Raw genomic sequence first — 20,740 nt, forward strand, 5'->3', positions numbered from 1 at the left:
TGCGCACGTCTGTGGTAATGAGCAAGAATTTTGCTCATTACCTCCAACCCAGACTGGTGCACATCTGCTGTATTACCATACAATGATGTCATTTTCACAAAATAAATACTAATAAAAGATTAAAAAACTAATTGGCATGGCATTCACTGTAATGGATTACTTATGACGAGCAGATCTCTACAGCCTGATTTTCACCCCAAGTATACCTGATTGATTCGTAGAGAATGGGCTGCAACCATTGACTCTACTGTATATAAGAAGTGGATGTAGTCACCATGATGTCACCCATTGGTTTGTGGACTTCGGTTTTGAAGCCTTGACTTTGGCCATCGCCATCTTGACAGTCCATCCCGAATGCCGAACAAGACATTTTTAGGCGACTAAAATGTTGCAATTAGCTTTCATGAACTGAGAACACACCGTGAAAGGGTTAAAGTTCTAAGAAGACAGCGCTGCGTTACCCAACATATCCGCATATAACGTTTCCTATGATATGCTATTTTTCATGCGTTCTCCTACACTGTAAACCCCAATCCATCCATGAAACAAAATGTTATTGTTAAGTCTACACAAATGTTCAGGGCGACCGGGTCGCCAGGCAATCACAGGCTAGCGACCGGGCCGCCAGGCCATCACAGGCTGGTGACCGGGTCGCCAGTGACATCAAAACTTTATGTTCACTTGACACAAACACTCATCCCTTGTGAGCTTAACATAATTTTTTAGCCAATATAGCCTAATTAGTTAGAGGTCAATTAACAACACATACATTGTGCACTTAGCATATAATTGGATAGTTGAATGAACTAAAAAAGATGTTGCAAATATGTAGTTATTTTCTTGTTCAATAACGTGAAAAATTTGTGTTCACTTTACATAACAAACACATAACAAGAGTTGCAGAGTTATGCTGGACACAATTTTTTTGCTGTCTTAACATAAAACTACCACAATTTGTTTGTGTTTTTACCAACTTATTATTTTCTATTAGTCAAAGCAACATTATATTTAAAGGCTGAGTACAACTCCATCTCTTTGTTTATGTAACTTAAAATATTTGAGTAGAAATAAAAACATATATTTGTGTTATAATGTTTATGTCAATAAAAGTTAAGTATTTAATGTTAAATGGCATATATTGTTAAGCTCAATGGACAGCATAGAAATTGTACACTATGTATACATTTTAGTAGTTGTTTTAACTTAAAAATTGGTGTAGCCCTTTGGGTGCCCCAGACAAAATTGAGATTTGGAAACCGCATCACACATCACAATGGCTTTAAGACAAAAATAAAGATTTTTTCTTTTTCATAAATAACTGCATTTATTATAATCTAAATAAACAATTGGTCCCTGGTATTGTTGGTTTAAAAATGTCAAGTCAGTTCACTCTAACGATAGTTACAGGGGTAAAAAGTGTATTTCTTTCTTTCTTTATTTATTTGTTAATTTGTTACCTCAATTCAGAAAATGAGGAAGGGCATCTGACATTATTTTCATTTAATTTTGTTTTCTAGAGGGTGCCGCTGAATTCCTAAACATTACTGATTCTTTCAACCTGGTGCAGCACATCTCTGGTTCAACTCATAACCGAGAACACGCCCTTGACCTCGTCTTTACTCTGGGCCTGAATATAAACTCCCTCTCATTGATAGACCTCGTCTCTGACCATAAAGGTAATCTATTGGACTCCTGTATCCAGGCATAAGCAGTCTGTCCATGACCTTTTATGGTATACTATACTATGACTTTTTCATGACATTTGTTATGACATACTATGCTACTACATACTATGACTTTTTTATAAGTTTTTCATGACATAATACACTTTGACTTTTTTAACATATATTTATTTAACTCAAAATGCAGTTAGAAAAAAAACAGTATGTTGATTCTCTGTGGTCTAAAGAAAAGATGAATTAATTGGGTTTAATTTAATTAAAGTTTATTTTCATGGCTGAGTATTAAAAATCACATTAAATAATGGCTAATTGGAATATGAGCAGAACCTGCCCAGCCCAAGCTCTCTAAGAAGACGAGGAAAAACTCCTCCAAAGTCCTGAGGCCAGATGGAAAATGGGAAGAAACCTCGGGAAAGGCAATTCAAAGAGAGATCCCCTCTCCTCGAACGGCTGGGGGTGTTACAGGATCTGCAAAAAAAGGGCAAACGATGAATAATAACCATCCATCATCTGTAACCGCTTATCCTATCACAGGGTCGCGGGGGGGGCTGGAGCCGATCCCAGCTGACATTGGGCAAAAGTCGCCAGGCCATCACAGGCTAGTGATCGGGTCGCCAGGCCATCACAGGCTAGTGACCGGGTTGCCAGGCCATCACAGTCTGGCGACCTGTCCAGGGTCGCCAGGCCATCACAGGCTGGCAACCGGGTCGCCAGGCCAACGTCGTTCAAACAGGACCACATGGGGCCGGCTTTGTAGCGCCAGCCTATCACAGGCCGATGACCTCGCCAGCCTATCACAGGCCGGCGACCTCGCCAGCCTATCACAGGCCGGTGACCTTGCCAGCCTATCACAGGCTGGCCGCCCCGGTTCCTCACATTCTTCCTGTCAAAGAGAACACAGCATTAATACTTGGAAGACTTGAGTATCGTATGGCGAGGACGTGTGTGTTCCGGGTTGGTTTATCTGAGCCAATGGGTGATGCTTGAGCTGCTCCAGGGTCAGGCGCTTTTCAGGGTCTTCAGTCAGACACATTTGCAAGAAATCCTTGCAATCTGGTAAAAAAAGAAGGAGAAGAAAGATGAAGGTGACGGCTACAGAGATCCATCAGAATGTGAACTAAAATGAACAGATTAGTGTCTGTTGACATGTTTGTGTATGTTTTTGTTACCTTTGGACATCCTCTTGTTGAACGTCACGCCGTATTCGAGGAACGCGATGGTCTAAAAAAATGTGTCCCTTGGAGCATTTGTAACAGGACCACTCCCATCTGGCGAGGCAAACACACTGGTGACCTGTCCAGGGTCGCCAGGCCATCACGGGCTGGCGACCAGTCTCCAGGCCATCACAGGTTGGCGACCGGGTCGCAAGGCCATCACAGGCTGGTGACCGGGTCGCCAGGCCATCACAGGCTAGTGACCGGGTCGCCAGGCCATCACAGGCTGGCGACCGGGTCGCCAGGCCATCACAGGCTGGCTACCGGGTCGCCAGGCCATCACAGGCTAGCGACCGGGTCGCCAGGCCATCACAGGCTGGCTACCGGGTCGCCAGGCCATCACAGTCTGGTGACCGGGTTGCCAGGCCATCGTCGTTCAAACAGAACCACATGGGGCCGGCTCTGTAGTGCCAGCCTATCACAGGCCGGTGACCTCGCCAGCCTATCACAGGCTGGCCGCCCCGGTTCCTCACGTTCTTCCTGTCAAAGAGAACACAGCATTAATACTTGGAAGACTTGAGTATCGTATGGCGAGGACGTGTGTGTTCCGGGTTGGTTTATCTGAGCCATGGGTGATGCTTGAGCTGCTCCAGGGTCAGGCGCTGTTCGGGGTCTTCAGTCAGACACATTTGCAAGAAATCCTTGCAATCTGGAGAGAAAGAAGGAGAAGAAAGATGAAGGTGACGGCTACAGAGATCCATCAGTGAACTAAAATGAACAGATTAGTTTCTGTTGACATGTTTGTGTATGTTTTTGTTACCTTTGGACATCCTCTCGTTGAACGTCATGCCATTTTCGAGGAACGCGAGGGTCTCAAAAAATGCGTTCCTGTGGAGCGTATGAAACAGGACCACTCCAACCTGCCACGCTGTGGTCGGGCCGGCACTGTAGCCTTGACCATTGTACCACTCCGGAGGGATGTAATTAAAGGTACCTAGAGTACACAGACATAATGATAAGACGGTGAGGAGGAGGAGGAGGAGGATATTTCTTTAAACGTAAAAGTCACGGATGGGTAAGTTAGTGAAGAGCAGGAGTAGAAGCTAGACATCTTACCGTAGTAGTCGCGGTAATTGACTCCTCTCTTCACGAAGCAGCTCAGTCCAAAGTCAATGAGGCGAACTCGCGGGACGTCCGAGCCGGTCTCGATCAAGATATTTTCCACCTTGATGTCCCGGTGAAAGATGCTCTTATCCTCAAGATCAATTAATGCATCAACCAGCTGTTTCAGGATGATCTGAGAAACAAAAAGAGAGAGATGAAGGATCGTAGAGGAGGGTGCTTTGACATTTCTTCATGGCTGTTACTCAGCGGGCTACCTCCGGGTCTGAGAAGTGACGCCAACGTGGAAGTGTAATTACTTTGGTGAGGACAATGTACAATAATGACTAGAAATGATGGTCAAAATAATCCCCTCCTGTTCCTGTACAACGTTTAAAACACACACAAGATCCTCCAGCAGCTTACCTTGGCCTCTTCCTCTTTTAAGGAGCTTCCCTCTGACCAGATGTACGTGAACAAGTCCATGCAGGGGACTGGTCTCTCCAGCACCAGGATCAGCTCCTGTTCCAGATCGTACCAGTCCAGTAGGGACACAGGTGCCGAGGAGGCCGCTGAGCCACTTGTATTGGCCGCCAGTTTCAACAAGATGGCGACCTCCACAGAGAGCGTATTCCCATGCTCGTCCTGAAACATCACAACAAAGAGGAGGATGAGTGAGAGAAGCTCCACAGAGAAGCAGGATTCATCCAGAATACATCCAATAAGAGAGTGCCGTGTTGAATACAGCACATCTTAACTCACCACGTGTTTGATACACTGATTGTCGCTCGGGATGTATTTGATGGCAACCTACGAGACACAAACTTTGTCAGCACTTCCTGTCCATACTGTGTGTGTGTGTGTGTGTGTGTGTGTGTGCGTGTGTGTGTGTGCGTGTGTGTGCAAACATGTGTGTGTAATACTTACAGGCAAATGATCTGCTTTGCGATATCCAGCAAACACAGATCCACACCCTCCTTCGCCGAGCTTCTCTTGCTGTTGATATTTGTCCTCGAATGCAGCTAAAAAGACAAACAAGGTTTAGTTTTAATAGAGTTGTGAGGAACACTGACTACATGTTACTGAAGCTCTGGGGTGGATTCATACACAGAATGGCCTACGCTGCTATTTACAGGGACCCCATATTGACCAGATTATTTTAATTATTAAAAAAAAAAAAAAAACTTTTCCCTTATTGGCCCACAAGAAACATAAAAAAAATGAAGAGGGACACATGTACCCAATCAGCTGACCTTATGAGCCTGGTCCGATGATGTGACCAGGTTCATGAGGTCAATTTGGTTTTCAAATAATACGTCACTACTGGACAGAATAGTGACAAAATGTCAAAAAGAAAATATGATCACGGAGCACAAAAACAAACAGCACAAGTTCTGAAAGAACACCGTGACCAGAATCTACTAAAGAAAACCCCTAAATTGACGAGTTATGACGAGGTTTAGATTAAAGGCTGTCTCAATGAGGTTGTATACGCCAGTGTTCCCCCACTGTGTACGTGTGGGCCGTGAAATATAACTAGCACGCTTTTATACATGACACTAAATGACTTTTTTCTGGTAACATTAAAGCATGATGAGTAAGGTTGGGGGGGGGCATACAAAGAGTAGCCCAGGGGCCCCTGAACACTTTAATCCGCCTCTGCTTAAGCTCTAATATGAATTTTACACTTAACATAAAGCCAAACCTGACATGTATCACTCACCTCTTTGCACACGTACGGGCAAATTGTGTGCGGTGTTCAGTTTGCCGTCCTCGGACTCTGTCAGGTCTGGTCTCTGCTTCTTCTTTCTCTTACCGCCTCTCTTACCGCCTCTCTTACCGCGTCTCTTACCGCGTCTCTTACCGCCTCTCTTGCTCTCATCTTCCGCAGATGAGATACGGTTTTCTACAGATGAGAAAAGAAAAACAGAGGGACATCAGCTTGTTGACAGTCACAGGACCTAACGTGGACAATAAGTCCTCCAAACTAAATGACAACACAGACCGTCATTCAGTGACTTCCAATATGACACATTGGAGTCTTTTCTGCCCTGCTGCCTCTCAGTTAAAGGAATAGCTCGTCATTTCTTTTCACACTTTGCTATTGTATATAGTATGATATTATTATTCTATGTTCATATTTTATATTTTCTAAACTAGTTGTAGTAGTCTGTCATATTTATAGTGTATTCTATCTATCTATCTATCTATCCATCTCATTTTCTATTCTTAATCTTAGTACTTATATTTCTTTACATATACTGTATATTGTGTTTATATTATATATTATATTGTAGCATTATGTACATAATTTACAAGTTACATACTCCTTTATTTCTATTTTCTCACATTCCTTATGTTCATACAAGAGCAACTGTAACGCCCCAACGTCCCCCCGGGGATCAATAAACTATTTCTGATTCTGATTCTGAAGCTGGAGTTGAGCTGTGGCTACTCTAACTTAGCCTAACTTAGTCTAACTTAGCCTAATTTAGCCTAATTTAGCCTAATTTAGCCTAACTTAGTCTAATTTAGCCTAATATAGCCTAACTTAGTCTAATTTAGCCTAATTTAGCCTAACTTAGCATAATTTAGCATAATTTAGCCTAACTTAGCCTAATTTAGCCTAACTTAGTCTAATTTAGCCTAACTTAGCCTAATTTAGCCTAACTTAGCATAATTTAGCCTAACTTAGCCTAACTTAGCCTAACTTAGCATAAAGACTCGTGAGGCTGGGGGAAACAGTTAGCCTGGCTCTGTCCAAAGTAAAATAAAATACACCCTCCAATTCAAACTACTATTTCTCTCTGTCCTCTGGTGGTATCTATCCATGCAGATATACTCTATCTGTCTTCATCCTAATACAATGGAGTGGAATGCAGTTTAGTTTGTGGTGCTCACAGCATTGAAGCAGTTAACGGCAACATCTATTTCCAAACACAGGGTCCTTGTTACTCTGGACAATCCACGAGCCTCACTGTGAACACGTTCTATTGGAACAACCTTCTACCAAAGAAATAGAAACTATGGTGTGTTCAGTGGATCATCTATTCCATCCAGGACAATATTGTTGGAAAGAGATGTTGCTTTTAAATTTTCACGTCATTTGTCGATGCTGTGAGCACCAAAATAGAATACCGTTTACCTCTGTTGCACTGGGGTGAATGCAAAAATCTCATAGACAGATATTTAAAAACCTGGAGGGTTAAAGTCCCAAACTATCTGCATAAATAGATACCACTAGAGGGAAGTGAGGATTTGTTTTTCTTTGTAATTTAGGTGAACTGATGTCTATTTAGATCAAGATACCAAAAACCCTGTTGATGGGTATTTCTGTGAAAGATCTGAGTACAACTTCCACCTGGTGTTCAGTAGATGATGATGGTATACACTCCCAACAGCAGTTTCACATGATCAGCTTACCTCTGTGAACGTCCACTGAAGAGGACGGTCCTGCTTCGTCTTCTCTGGCTGTCCTCTTCAATAGTCTCACACAGACATCGTCCTTAGAGGTGTCTGGGTGTTCACCTTCAGAGACCCTTGTCCTGTGCTGCCAGACGGTCTTTATGTAAGGACATGCCTTCCTTTTAGGCCTCCTAGTCGTCCTAGTCCTATCCATTGCAGGCGCTGAACTTGGTTCTGACGTGCTAGGGAGCTCTACGAATTAGAAAAACACAGTGGAACAAATTGTAATTTTTAAAATGTATTTCCTGGTATTAACTCTGAATTAGTGCTTACACTTAACATAAAGCCAAACCCGACATGTATCACTATCTACTGACCAAATCGCACGTGTGCGGGCACATTTTGTGGGGTGCTCAGTTTGTCGTCTCTGGTCTCTGTCAGGTCCAGGTCTGGCTTCCTCTTCTCTTCATCGTCGGTAAGCTTTCTCTTACCGACTCTCTTGCTCTCATCCTCCACAGATGAGATGAGGTTTTCTACAGATGAGAAAAAAACAGAGGGACATCAGCTTGTTGACAGTCACAAGACCTAACGTGGACAATAAGTCCTCCAAACTAAATGACAAAACAGACCGTCATTCTGTGACTTCCAAAATGACAAATTTGAGTTGTTTCTGCTCTGCTTTCTCTTAGTTAAAGGTCCCATATCATGCTCATTTTCAGGTTCATACTTGTATTTTGTGTTTCTAATAGAACATGTCTACATGCTGTAATGTTCAAGAAACACATTATTTTCCTCGTACTGTCAGACTGAATATACCTGTAATTACTTTCTGTCTGAAACGCTCCGTTTTAGTACATTTCAATGGAATTGCAACGGAATTGCGTTGCTAAGCAACAGTTTTGGTCCATGTTTACTTCCTGTCAGCTGATGTCATTCACATACACTGCAACAGGAAATAAACTGGGATACATTTATAATGTTTAAGTTTAAATCTTTGAAATGGTCTAAATATTGTAGATTTGTGACATCACAAATGGACAGAAATCCTGACGGCTTGTTTCAAACGCACAATTTCTGAATACGGGCTGTGTGTATTTCTCCCTATATTGAGCGTTTTGATAAGAGTATTTATATATCACTTAAACCTGCTTTATAATGTAAAAGACCTGAAAATCTCACTTTCTACAATATGGGACCTTTAAAGTAATAGCTCATCATTTCTTTTCCCACTTTGCTATTGTTTATAGTATGATATTGTTATTCTATGTTCATATTTTATATTTTCTAAGCTAGTTGTAGTAGTCTGGCATATTTATAGTGTATTCTAACATATTCATTATATTTATCTATCTATCTATCTGTCTGTCTGTCTGTCTGTCTGTCTGTCTGTCTGTCTGTCTATCTATCTATCTATCTATCTATCTATCTATCTATCTATCTATCTACCTATCTATCTGTCCATCTATCTATCTATCTATCTATATATCAACTTCCACCTCTGTGTGAACCTGGTGTTCAGTAGATAATGATCCCAACAGAAGTTTCACATGATCAGCTTACCTCTGTGAACATCCACTGAAGAGGACGGTCCTGCTTCGTCTTCTCTGGCTGTCCTCTTCAATAGTCTCACAAGCTCATCGTGCAGAGAGGTGTATGGGTGTTCACCTTCAGAGACCCTTGTCCTGTGCTGCCAGTCAGTCTTTGTGTAAGGACAGGTCCTTCTTTTAAGCCTCCTAGTCGTCCTAGTCCTATCCATTGCAGGCGTTGAACTTGGTTCTGACGTGCTAGGGAGCTCTACGAATTAGAAAAACACAGTGGAACAAATTGAAATTGTAATTTTAAAAAATGTATTTCAAGGTATTAACTCTGAATTAGTGCTTACACTTAACATAAAGCCAAACTCGACATGTATCACTATCTACTGACCTCTTTGCACATGTGCGGGCACATTTTGTGCGGTGTTCAGTTTGTTGTCCTTCGTCTCTGTCAGTCGTCTGTCGTCCTCTGCAGATGAGATGAGGTTTTCTACAGATGAGAAAAAAAACAGAGGAACATCAGCTTGTTGACAGTCACAGGACCTAACATGGACAATAAGTCCTCCAAACTAAATGACAACACAGACCGTCATTCTGTGACTTCCAATATGACAAATATGAGTCTTTTCTGCTCTGCTGCATCTCAGTTAAAGGTCCCATATAGTAAAAAAGTGAGATTTTTAGGTCTTTTATATTATAAAGCAGGTTTAAGTGCTATATAAATACTGTTAAACTATCAAAACGCTCAATATACAGGCATATTCAGGCAGACAGTATGAGAAAAATAAAGTTTTTTTTTAACATTACAGCATGTAAACATGGTCTATTAGAAACACAAAATACAAGTATGAACCTGAAAATGAGCCGTTATGGGACCTTTAAAGGAATAGCTCGTCATTTCTTTTCACACTTTGCTATTGTTTATAGTATGATATTGTTATTCTATGTTCATATTTTATATTTTCTAAGCTAGTTGTAGTAGTCTGGCATATTTATAGTGTATTCTATCTATCTATCTATCTATCTATATATCAACTTCCACCTCTGCGTGAACCTGGTGTTCAGTAGATGATGATGGTATACACTCCCAACAGCAGTTTTACATGATCAGCTTACCGCTGTGAACGTCCACTGAAGAGGACAGTCCTGCTTCGTCTTCTCTGGCTGTCCTCTTCAATAGTCTCACAAGGGCATCGTGCAGAGAGGTGTCTGGGTATTCATCTTCTGAGACCTTTGTCCTGTGCTGCCAGTCAGTCTTTGTGTAAGGACAGGTCCTCCTTTGAAGCCTCCTAGTCTTCCTAGTCCTATTCATTGCAGGCGCTGAACTCATTTCTGACGGAGCTCTACGAATCAGAAAAACACAGCGGAACAAATGGAAATTGTATTTTTTTTTAAGTATTTCCAGGTATTAAGTCTGAATTAGTGCTTACTCCTAAATAAGTCATATTAACGTGAGTGACTGGATTTTTCACTTACCTCAACTTGTTCCAAGAGCTGGAGAAGAGAGAGAGTTAGTGTCCTCTGCTGAGGCTGTCAATGATAAAGTTTCTAAGACGTTTCTAACAGCACAACTCTCAGAGCAACAAGATGTGTCTGAGTGTGTCTAAATGTGTAACTGTGTCTGTGTCCTGAGCTTCTAAGGAGTGTTGGAATGTTGTCATTATGATGTTATAAGGGCATCACAGCCAAGTTCTTTCCGGAATATGCAAATGAGTGTGTTTAGAATAAGTTGTGTATGTGTATATATCTGAATTACGTTGCTAGGCAACAGTTTGGGTCCATGTTTACTTGTCAGCTGATGTTATTAACATCCACTGAAACAAGAAATAAGGATTTTTAACACTCAGCCGTGAAAATAAACTTTAATTAAATTTAAACCCAATTAATTCATCTTTTCTTTAGACCACAGAGAATCAACATACTGTTTTTTTAACTGCATTTTGAGTTAAAAAAAATATATGACAAAAAAGTCAAAGTGTATTATGTCATGAAAAACTCAAAAAAAAGTCATAGTATGTAGTATCATGGTATGTCATAACAAATGTCATGAAAAAGTCACAGTATAGTATACCATAAAAGGTCATGGACAGACTGCTTATGCCTGGAGACAGGAGTACAATAGATTAACTTTATGGTCAGAGACGAGCTCTATCAATGAGAGGGAGTTTATATTCAGGCCCAGAGTAAAGACGAGGTCAAGGGCGTGTTCTCGGTTATGAGTTGAACCAGAGACGTGCTGCACCAGGTTGAAAGAATCAGTAATGTTTAGGAATTCAGTGGCATAATGGTTTGATGGGTCATCAACATGGATATTAAAATCCCCTACAATGGTTTAAGGCATAGGCCTTATAGGCGGTTGCCTAGGGTACCACCTTCTGGGGGGTGCTGGTCACACTCTAAAAAATAAAATAAAGAAAGAAAGAAATAGACTTTTTACCCTTGTGACTCTCGTTAGAGGGAAACTGACTTTTAAACCACTTTTAAACCAACAATTCCAGGGACCAATTGTTTTATTTATATTATAGTAAATACAGCTATTTATGACAAAGCCATTGTGATGTGTGTTGCGGTTTCCAAATCTGCAGGCACAGCGGAACATTTTACAAAGGAAGAGTAAACTATATTAGACAAATATGAAGAAGTTATTGTAGCGGTGCACAGAATGATGTCCCACAGGCTCAGTCTGGTGCTACACATTTATTTAGGATGTTCTGCAAAATGTAAAATAATGCTTTAGGTTGACATCGCTACACAGTGCATTCTACTTCCAACTAGTACACAGAGATTCTCATTATCTCACGTATTCACAAGAACAGTAACAAAATGCCAGAAATGCACAAAATCAAAGATTACACCATCTCTAACTCTTTAGAGTGTCATATATCGAAATAATTACTGTTTAAATAACCTTAGCTCAGCAGCATAACACCATATTTCACCTTATTTCTTAATAAACAGTAAACAACAACATAAACAGTAATCATAGCAGCGGGAGGGCTCCCTCACACGAGGGCTCATTGTCAAAGCTCCCAGCGCCGCGCGCTACTACTAATGTTACCATGGCGACTGTAACCCTCGTATTAGCTGCTAGCTAACTGGCTAAATTGAAGCAGCAAAACAGACGCTAACACACGCTAAACATTCACTGAACTGAACACAGCGTCACCGAAGTACAGTGTAAACATTACCCTAACACAGAATTACTAACTAACATCACCAGCTTACCTGCAAAATGTAAAATAATGCTTTAGGTTGACATCGCTACTTCTAACTGGTACACAGAGATTCTCATTATCTCACGTATTCACGCGAGACTTCCCTGTGACGCTCGCTGGAGAGCCGGCCAGTGATGCTCACAGAGCGGCTGCAGAGCAGCAGAGTGGCGAGGGAAAGAGCAGCTTCTGACGGGGCAGAGAGATTCCTGATGAGACAACATGACACTTTTTTAACATGTCTCTAATATCTGGAGGGAGATCAGTCCTTTTGCTGCAACTGAAAAAGCAGTTTGAGTAAAGTAAATGTTGTGGATGAATGTTTTATATTTCCCGTCTCTCCTCGTTGATGATCCTGTTTGTCGGACTTCTTTATGAGCTGTCAGAATAAATAGTTTAAACCTGCAGTATCTTATAAAGTAAACAAACATAACATAAACAACAAAATCAAAGTTGTATTTTTTGATAATATTGTAATAGTGGTACAAGTTAGTTTTTTTGTCCTGTGCTTTAAGAGCTGGTTTGAAGGCTTAAGCCTCGTCTAGCATACTGCTAAATACATCACTTTAACTGTCACATACTGCATACTACTCAGGAACGCAGTATGCAGTATGTACTGCATACTGCATACTGCGCTCCTGAGTAGTATGCAGTATGCGGTTTCGAATACAGCCACGGCTTCTGTAGCGACACTGCCACCTACTGGCGATCTACTGGCACAACACCCTAATAATGACACTGGCAATAAATAACACTGTACCCTAAATTATAACCACATTGAACTTGTCACGGCTCTGGCCTTGACTCCAGTAGTTTTCCAGTGTTCTGCTTCCCCTGGGTCTCCCCCTCCCCTGCCTGTCTGTGTGGGTGTGGCAGGGGCGCGGCTTCCTCATCAGGCACCTGGTCTCACTCTCCACTCTGCACCTGTCAACAATCACCTAATCAACCCACAGTACAAGAACACCAGCTTTCCTGCCAGTCCTCGCCAGATTATTCTGCCTACCATGCCAGCCTCCCATCGAGCCATCCTCACGCCGCCGCAGCTCATTCCTCCAGCTACTCCACCCTGCTCAACAGCCTGCCTGTCCCCTGCCTTCTACAGCGCCCTCACCACCTTTATTATAATAAATCCACCTGACTTTCAACCACCATCCAACTGTGTCTGTGTCTGCTTCTGGGTCCTAAACCAAAGCCCTCACAGTTATAGCAAATTATACCCTGACAGAGTGCCACAGACCCCTGTATTTTGAGCAATGCAAACTTTGTAAAAATGATTATGAGAGAAACAAACCTAGCTAGCAAGCCAACCTCTCCTCTATTTAATCTGATTTAATGATCCCTTCAACAGAGACTACTTTACAATATCTGCATAACAGTTCTATAATCACACTTCTTCTCTCAAATTCTTTAATGCGTGGGTTTGTCGCCCAGCGAAAGACTTCCAGCAGCTCTGTTCACAATGTCTAAGATCATGACAAGGGCAGAGCTCAATGCCACTGTAGGAAAAATACATCAACGTACAAAGAAAGTCACCCTGCTGGTGGAGCTAGAGGAAAAGTCACTGAAGTCAGTAGAATTCCTCCTCTGGGGACCATGAATCGCTGTACAAAACTTTGAACCCAGTCAATAGTTATTTCAGTCAGGACCAAAGAGGTGGACTGACCAACCGACTAACCGCCATTGTCATCCCTAGAGTCATGCTGCTAGCATGGCCAAATAATTACTACAACAAGGACCTTATCTCTTGCTCTGTTTAAAGTAGAGTAACGGTGAGAAAGTTTACAATTAGTCCAAGAATATGCTCAGATTATTATGGGAAAAGGATCACTAGTGCAAAGTCATACCTTGATGCTGAAGGACCTCCGTATGCTCCTTTTATTCTCCCTGAGTGTGGTGGTGTGATGCAGCTGGTTATCTGCCTCGGTGCCTCCTCTTTTCTCCTGGGCCGATTGCTGGGTTGCCCTCCAGTGTCTGTTTTCTGTATCTCGGTACCGCGTTTGATCCCCAGCAGTCCCGTCTGCCCGGCAGCCTGGGCCCCATGTTCTGCACCCATCTGCCACCTCCCCAGCATGCCTCTCTTCTGGACAGTGATCATTAGTCTTAGAGTGACAGAGGATCAGGGACCTGGACAGAGTCGGAGAAAGTCAGAGGGTCAGTTTTAGGCAATAAATAGCAAGACTGAAAAACTGGAGTAATTCAGCTGTAAAGTGATGCAAGTACATGCTGTATATCAGAACTGATAACAGTACTCCAACCATTATGTTTGGTCATCATAAGGCAAAACTTAATCAATATGTAGCATATTCTAGACTATGAAATTACATTACAGTGACCAGCCATCACTCGCATGGTAATTACCATAGCACATGACCCTGACCTCCCCCTTAACCCATTTCTCACGCTACTCCCATCTGGTCTCAGATACATAACAGATGGAAAAAGGCCAGCCCGTTCTCACTCCCAACTTGTCAAATACCGACGCACGGAGGCACCCTTCAGCGTCTCTATGAGACACACCGGGCTTTCAACTAGGCTGCGCTCACACCAGATCAGACGTTGCGGCTATTCGCTGCAGGGTTGAGCGGCGGCGTGGGAGAATCATTTTGATGGAGCATTAACTGTGACGGTTAACGTCTTTTGTTCCCTCATGGTTGCACAGCTCTGGAATTGTTTGTTTGTCCGTTAGCAGGATTACTCCAAAAGTCCGCAATGGATTTGAATGCAGTTTTTTGAATGGAGTGTGGCACAATGAACAATCCATTAGATTTTGGTGGCGTTCGATTCAGGAATAATTTTAAGAATTCCGATCAGCCTGAGCATTAAGACGACGACTGTAGGTTCTGCGTTTTTTTCACATTAAACTCTGTGAAATTACAGTTGAGTTGGACCAAAGCACACTTGGTGATTGTTGGAAAGAGTAACAACGACGGGTTAGGTGAGTTTTATTTTGTTTCTGTCCAGTTTGAATGAAGTGTTTTACGATGCTCCGCTACGTATAGCTGATCTCAACATAAACAAAATACACGTGGATGATGGTGCAAGCTGAGCGGAGAGGGAGGCGGAGGTCTGCGCTCTCCGAGTGCCATTCTAGTTTTACTATAGTTTTGTTACGTAACTTACGTGCTTAACTTACGCAGCATAGCCTACCTATGTTACGTAACAAACATACTTATTTAGATTTTTGATCTTTTCCTACACCTACCCAAGTAAACCTAAAAAACTAAGTAAACCTACATCGGAAGTTTATTTTGAAAAGACACATGCATTTAACGAGCGGAAATTGTACCTTTCCTGGGAACAAGTTTGAAGCGTATAGTGCCGGTGACGAAGCATCGGTATTTGACGAGTTGGGAGTGAGAATGTGTTGAAAAGGCACAGCGTTTTAGCGGTGATGAATTCCATAGCTCGCTAATCACAATAACGCACAAGTTTTCCGTATTTATGTTGTTTGTTGTTGTATGTAAATGTACTTTTGCTCTGGAGGCACACACAAATTTCTCCTTTGGGGATAATAAAGTCGAGATGAAATGAAAAAATGCTTTTTTTTAACCCTTTCAGATCACCTCTCCGGTGTTGGATTTATTATGTACAAAAGTGCTTACAATAACCTGACTGTTGGATTTGTTGTGAATGGAGTGATTGCGAGGAAAGGGAGGTGGCAGGTGCTGTTCATTTTGCAAGGTCAAGAAGAGGAAGGAGTCAGAAGGAGATAACAAAGAAGAAGATATGCAGCAAAAACATCACGTGCCATAAGCTCATGAATATTAATATTGTGTAAACCATGAATAGGCTGGATCAGGGATAGCTCGGGGTTCAGACTTCGCGAACTGACCCATGCACTGTATGTTGTCAGGGACACGTTGATTGGATCCAGATATCTGTAAACTCTTTTATTTTACTTATGCAACATTGATTGTTCGGAATAAATTGAATCATTATGCTTTAACTCATCTGTTTGGAAATTCTCTTTGTCACACAAGATTAACCAACACGTAACTGGGCCTTGACCTCTTGGAGGTAGAAGGCCAGTTCCTTCAGTGTTCACAGCGGTTCACAGCCATTTAACATGATGTGGTCATAAGAATCTCTCTTGGCTTGAACAGGCTGAATGAACCCTCTAAGACCCACAATAGACCAGTTTTAGTCTTTTTTAGGAGGGTCCAGGGGGGTCTTTAGAGGGAGATAGCAGGTCAACAGTAGATGTCACATAGAAGTGGTGTACATCATCTGAAAGCTGGGAACCTGGAGATTAATTTGAGATGCAGCTCAGCACTGAGTGTCAAGTTGTTCTAGTCATTAATCAGAAATAAACATTAATTCATTCATTAATTAAAATAAATAGTGAAAGTGTATAAGGGTTTAGAACATTATGATAGAAGTATATGATGGGCATCCCCATACCAACAACCAGACAAAGCTAAATGTGTGGCTTCAACAACAGTGTGTTGAACATGCACCCCAAAACAAAGAAGGGATTGTTCTTGTGACCGACGGTACAGCTTCCATCGCCGAACTACAGACGAGGAATCCACAAGAATGTGGCTGAGAAACCTAAACTTGAAGAGACCACCTAAAACACTGTAAGTGTGCTCAGCGGAGGAAAACCTGTATCCTACTTCGTGGTTGGGCTACGAAAGAGCAGCGGAGGAGAGACGTCGGGTCCTTAAAAGGACTGATAGCAGAGCCAGGAGAACGTCAGCTATGATTTCATGTGTAGGGAGGATACAGCATTGTAGCGTCTGTTTAATGACAGCCAGTTACTTTTACTATTTTATGTACAGTTTAAATGTAAGGCAGTTTATGGGCAGCATTACACTAAAAAAATAGCTCAATGCTTTGATCACATGATCCTGTTTGAGCTGTAAGAGGTGGTGTTCACACATGTTTTACTAGATGTTTTAATATGGAGAGAGGATTAGCGTACCGTTGGAAAACAGCGGTTCCGGCTCAGTGACGCGACACGACGGAAGTTGCTTCCATAATTCACGCAAGGCATCATGGGGACTAGGAATAAGGTGGATAGGCATCCTATAATATATTATAGAGTGATGCTACAAATAACACAGGAAAGCACTGTAAGTATGAACACTATACACAAACACACCACCGTAACCCTATAATGTTCCATTTGGAATATTATTGGAGTATTATAGGCCAACTATAGAAGATGCATAACCCCAAGTATAATAATATAGCAATAAAATCCCAGCTGATGATGACTGAAACAGTATAACATGCTTAAAAATCATACATAAATAGGAATAAGTCAAAAGAGATTGCGGCTTACACACGGTAACATATGAATAAGGGGAGTACTGACACTTATTTGTCTCCACTTCAAGCACTGAATGGAGGTCTGCCAAAGAGATTCTGTGATGATCTGACCCTTTAAAGTGAACTCAGTTCCATCAACATTAAACACAGCAGCTGGTAATACTGAGAGAAAACATATCCTACCTCAGAGCTTCAGTGAAGAGAAGATGGTCCTTCAGTTGGTCTGTATACGCTTCCTCTTCTTCCTCCAGATGTCTTCCATTGATGCCACATATCTACAAGTGTGTGACAAATAAAAGTCTTAACATGCAACAGTAAAACTCATAATACACTTTTATAGAATTTATAGTTATATTTATAGTTAGTATTAACCTAAATACCTGGAGACTTCCATAGTTCCCACGATCATGTAAACACCAGTCGGTAGGTTGGCTATATGATGAAACACATGATCCATTAAACTGTATTAACATCTACAATCTTACACTAATTGTGAGTATTGTGTGTTTTATCCTCTTTCTTTCCTCTTGATGTTGTTCCAGAGCCGGTACGCTTTCGCCAAGTGCTCATCCACAGGTGGCACTGATTTACCTCTGATATCAACAGCAGGAACACTTTAACAAAAGAGATGTATTGGAACCAGTGTAAAGTGTTCCCTTTGTATGTCCTTTGGCACCCCCTAGTGGCGTCTGCAAATAGCTGTACTGAAGAGGAAGTGAGGTCATTGTAAACAAAGAATAACAGGAAGTGGTGTTCAGGAAGCTCCTTTTTGCTCAGGGAATCATCTGTGTATAATCTTCTTAATCCTGTGCCATAAATCCACAAAACCGGCTTCATCTGTAAGTTATTCACTATTATCAGTTATGTGAACATGTTTATGTCACCATTTCTTAGGTTGAGTAAAGTATTTTGATGGTTAGTTTGTTTTCAACTACATAGAGATTTATTGATGTTTAAAGCATTGGTTCATATGTAAACATACTTTTATGCACCTGTTAGTTATGCTAGTGATCTTTTCTCTATTGATGTATTAGAAATATTATTTAGTACTTACAAGCACACTTATCTGATGTTTGTATTTTGTGCTCTTTTTCAGTTTTACAATATTACATATTTTCCTCCATTAAATCCTGCCAAACACAACAACTCGTCTGTTCCTTGGAGAATGCAATGCTGGAGAATATATTGTTGAGCTGGCTGTATAGCTGAAAAACACGTTGCCTGCAACAACTTTGAGTGAGGACAGCATAATCAGAGTCAAACTGTTACAACTAAATATAGCATTAAAGTGGAACACAGACTGAGCTGTCTCACCTTCAACAAGCTGATTACTTTAAACACGGAATATCTTTGACTAATGAAGTAAACCACTAATGTAATATCATATGAATGACTGAATGCTAAAATGGTAATTTGTTTGTTATAAATTACCTCAGGTTACTTCCAAAGCAAGTTTGTGATTATTAATAAAAACGTATTGTGTTGACAACTGTGCAGTGTTGCAGTAAAAGTACTAATACCACACTGTAAAAATACTCTGTTACAAGTAAAAGTCTTGCATTGAAAATGTTACTTAAGTAAAAGTATGTAAGTATAATCAGGAAAATGTACTTTAAGTATTAAAAGAAAGAAAACGTCCCCTGTGACTGTTAAACTATGACATATCATTAGATAGATTTATATACAATAAAATGATTAAAAAGGAAAAGCAGCAAATCGTCACATTTGTGAAGCTGGAAACATGAAATGATTTTTATTAAAAAATTACTTCAACAACCAAAAATAGTCGGCAATTAATTTCAGTCAATCAATTAATAAGTTAATGGAGTAATTGTTTCAGCTGTACATTTTTATATGTTAATAAAGTAACTAAAGCTGTCAGATAAATATAGAGTGTAAATGCAGATAAATGCAGTAAAAAGTACAACGTCTCCCTCTGAAATGTCCTGCAGTAGAAGTATAAAGTGGCATGAAAGGAAAATACTCCTAAAGTACCTAAAATGTGTACTTGAGTAAATGTACTTTCTAACACTGTAACTGTGTAACATTAAACCATCACATCAGCAGAAAAACAGGAGATTGATTTATAGAAAATAATCTATTTAAATCACAATATTAGTAAGAAAAGTCACAGCTTGATATATATTTAAATGTTCAGCCCAACTAGCTAGATAAAGCTAATCAGATGAATATGTCTAGTTAACTAAAGACCACTTTAACTATGAAAATGAACATAGCTTGCTAAGTTTAGTTTGCCAGCTAACATATAGAACTAAACTGGGAAAAAAAAGTTCAGAAACTTGTGTTTGGTGGATTATTTCTCTGTTGTTACAATGCTAATGGGCATTGTATTTTACATTGTTGGAAAGCCTGTTTATTTACCTTCACAATGATGTCCAACTTGTAAGGATCATGCATTTGTGGGATGAGCAGCACAGCTCATTATGTGGGGAGCGCCCAAGAAGGATCTGCCAAAATGCTCTGCCAATGGTAAACAGTGTGACACGGTGACACACTTAGTTGATAGTAGCGGCTGTATCATGTCGTATGAGAATTTCTGTCTTAGATATAATTTAATTGCCAATCGTGACATATTTAAATCCATAACTAAAGCCATCCCCAACTCTATTATCTGCTTGATTAGAGGCATTTGAACAAATCCTCCTCCTATCACACCTCGTCTCCCACAACTTTGAGTTGGTGGCTGTGACTTTAGTGAAATCAAAATCCCAAACAAAACAATTTGAAATATGTTTAATCACATCTCATACCCTATAGTATCTGACAGAAACTCACTTTCATAAATCTATCAGAAAGAAACTATTCACAAAAGAAATCCATTTTAAAATATTAAACGGAGTGTATCCATCCAGTGATTTGTTTGGAAACACTTCTTTTCATTCATTCATCCAACGCCTCATTTATCATCAATGACTTATTATGAAGGCCTGAATCTGTGCAAATAAAGGTGGCTTCTTTCTGCTTACAGCACACTTTGATTTTCTCACTCCAATAATCAGAAGAATCAACAAGCAGAATCAGAACTGATCAAATCTGACCCAACTTCATGTTGACTCACTATTATGTTATATTATCAGTGGTGGAATGTAACTAAGTACATTTACTCCAGTGCAATTTTGACATACTTGTACATACTTACATATACCACTTTCTACTTCTCCTAATATTCTACTTTTTACTCCACTACATTTATCTGACAGCTTTAGTTACTTTACAGATTTATTTTATTAAAACAAAATCTAATCAACTAATAAATGTTGATGTTTTATTATAGATTAAACTAGCAGCAGTATATAATAATAAATTATGTTTTATTATAGATTAAACTAGCAGCAGTATATAATATTAAATGATGT

At 40.6% G+C, this 20,740-nt stretch overlaps 2 protein-coding genes across 2 annotated transcripts in view; both read right to left on the reverse strand.

The window, feature by feature from the left end:
• LOC141762853 (uncharacterized) overlaps nucleotides 1-20,740 on the reverse strand; it is a 500,458-nt gene that overhangs the window by 166,108 nt on the left and 313,610 nt on the right.
• LOC141763290 (uncharacterized) lies at nucleotides 1,929-14,184 on the reverse strand. The gene is made up of 13 exons (XM_074627861.1): nucleotides 13,934-14,184; nucleotides 9,994-10,220; nucleotides 9,269-9,367; nucleotides 8,903-9,136; nucleotides 7,826-7,875; nucleotides 5,661-5,769; nucleotides 4,865-4,959; nucleotides 4,700-4,747; nucleotides 4,364-4,582; nucleotides 3,953-4,133; nucleotides 3,657-3,830; nucleotides 3,221-3,545; nucleotides 1,929-2,349 (listed from the first exon to the last, which is right to left on the reverse strand). Exons 1-12 carry the CDS (start codon nucleotides 14,182-14,184, stop codon nucleotides 3,454-3,456), a joined length of 1,779 nt encoding a protein of 592 aa, XP_074483962.1. The 3' UTR covers nucleotides 1,929-2,349; nucleotides 3,221-3,453.

Source organism: Sebastes fasciatus, chromosome 24, assembly GCF_043250625.1.
Source record: "Sebastes fasciatus isolate fSebFas1 chromosome 24, fSebFas1.pri, whole genome shotgun sequence".
In the NCBI taxonomy this organism is placed as follows: domain Eukaryota; kingdom Metazoa; phylum Chordata; class Actinopteri; order Perciformes; family Sebastidae; genus Sebastes; species Sebastes fasciatus.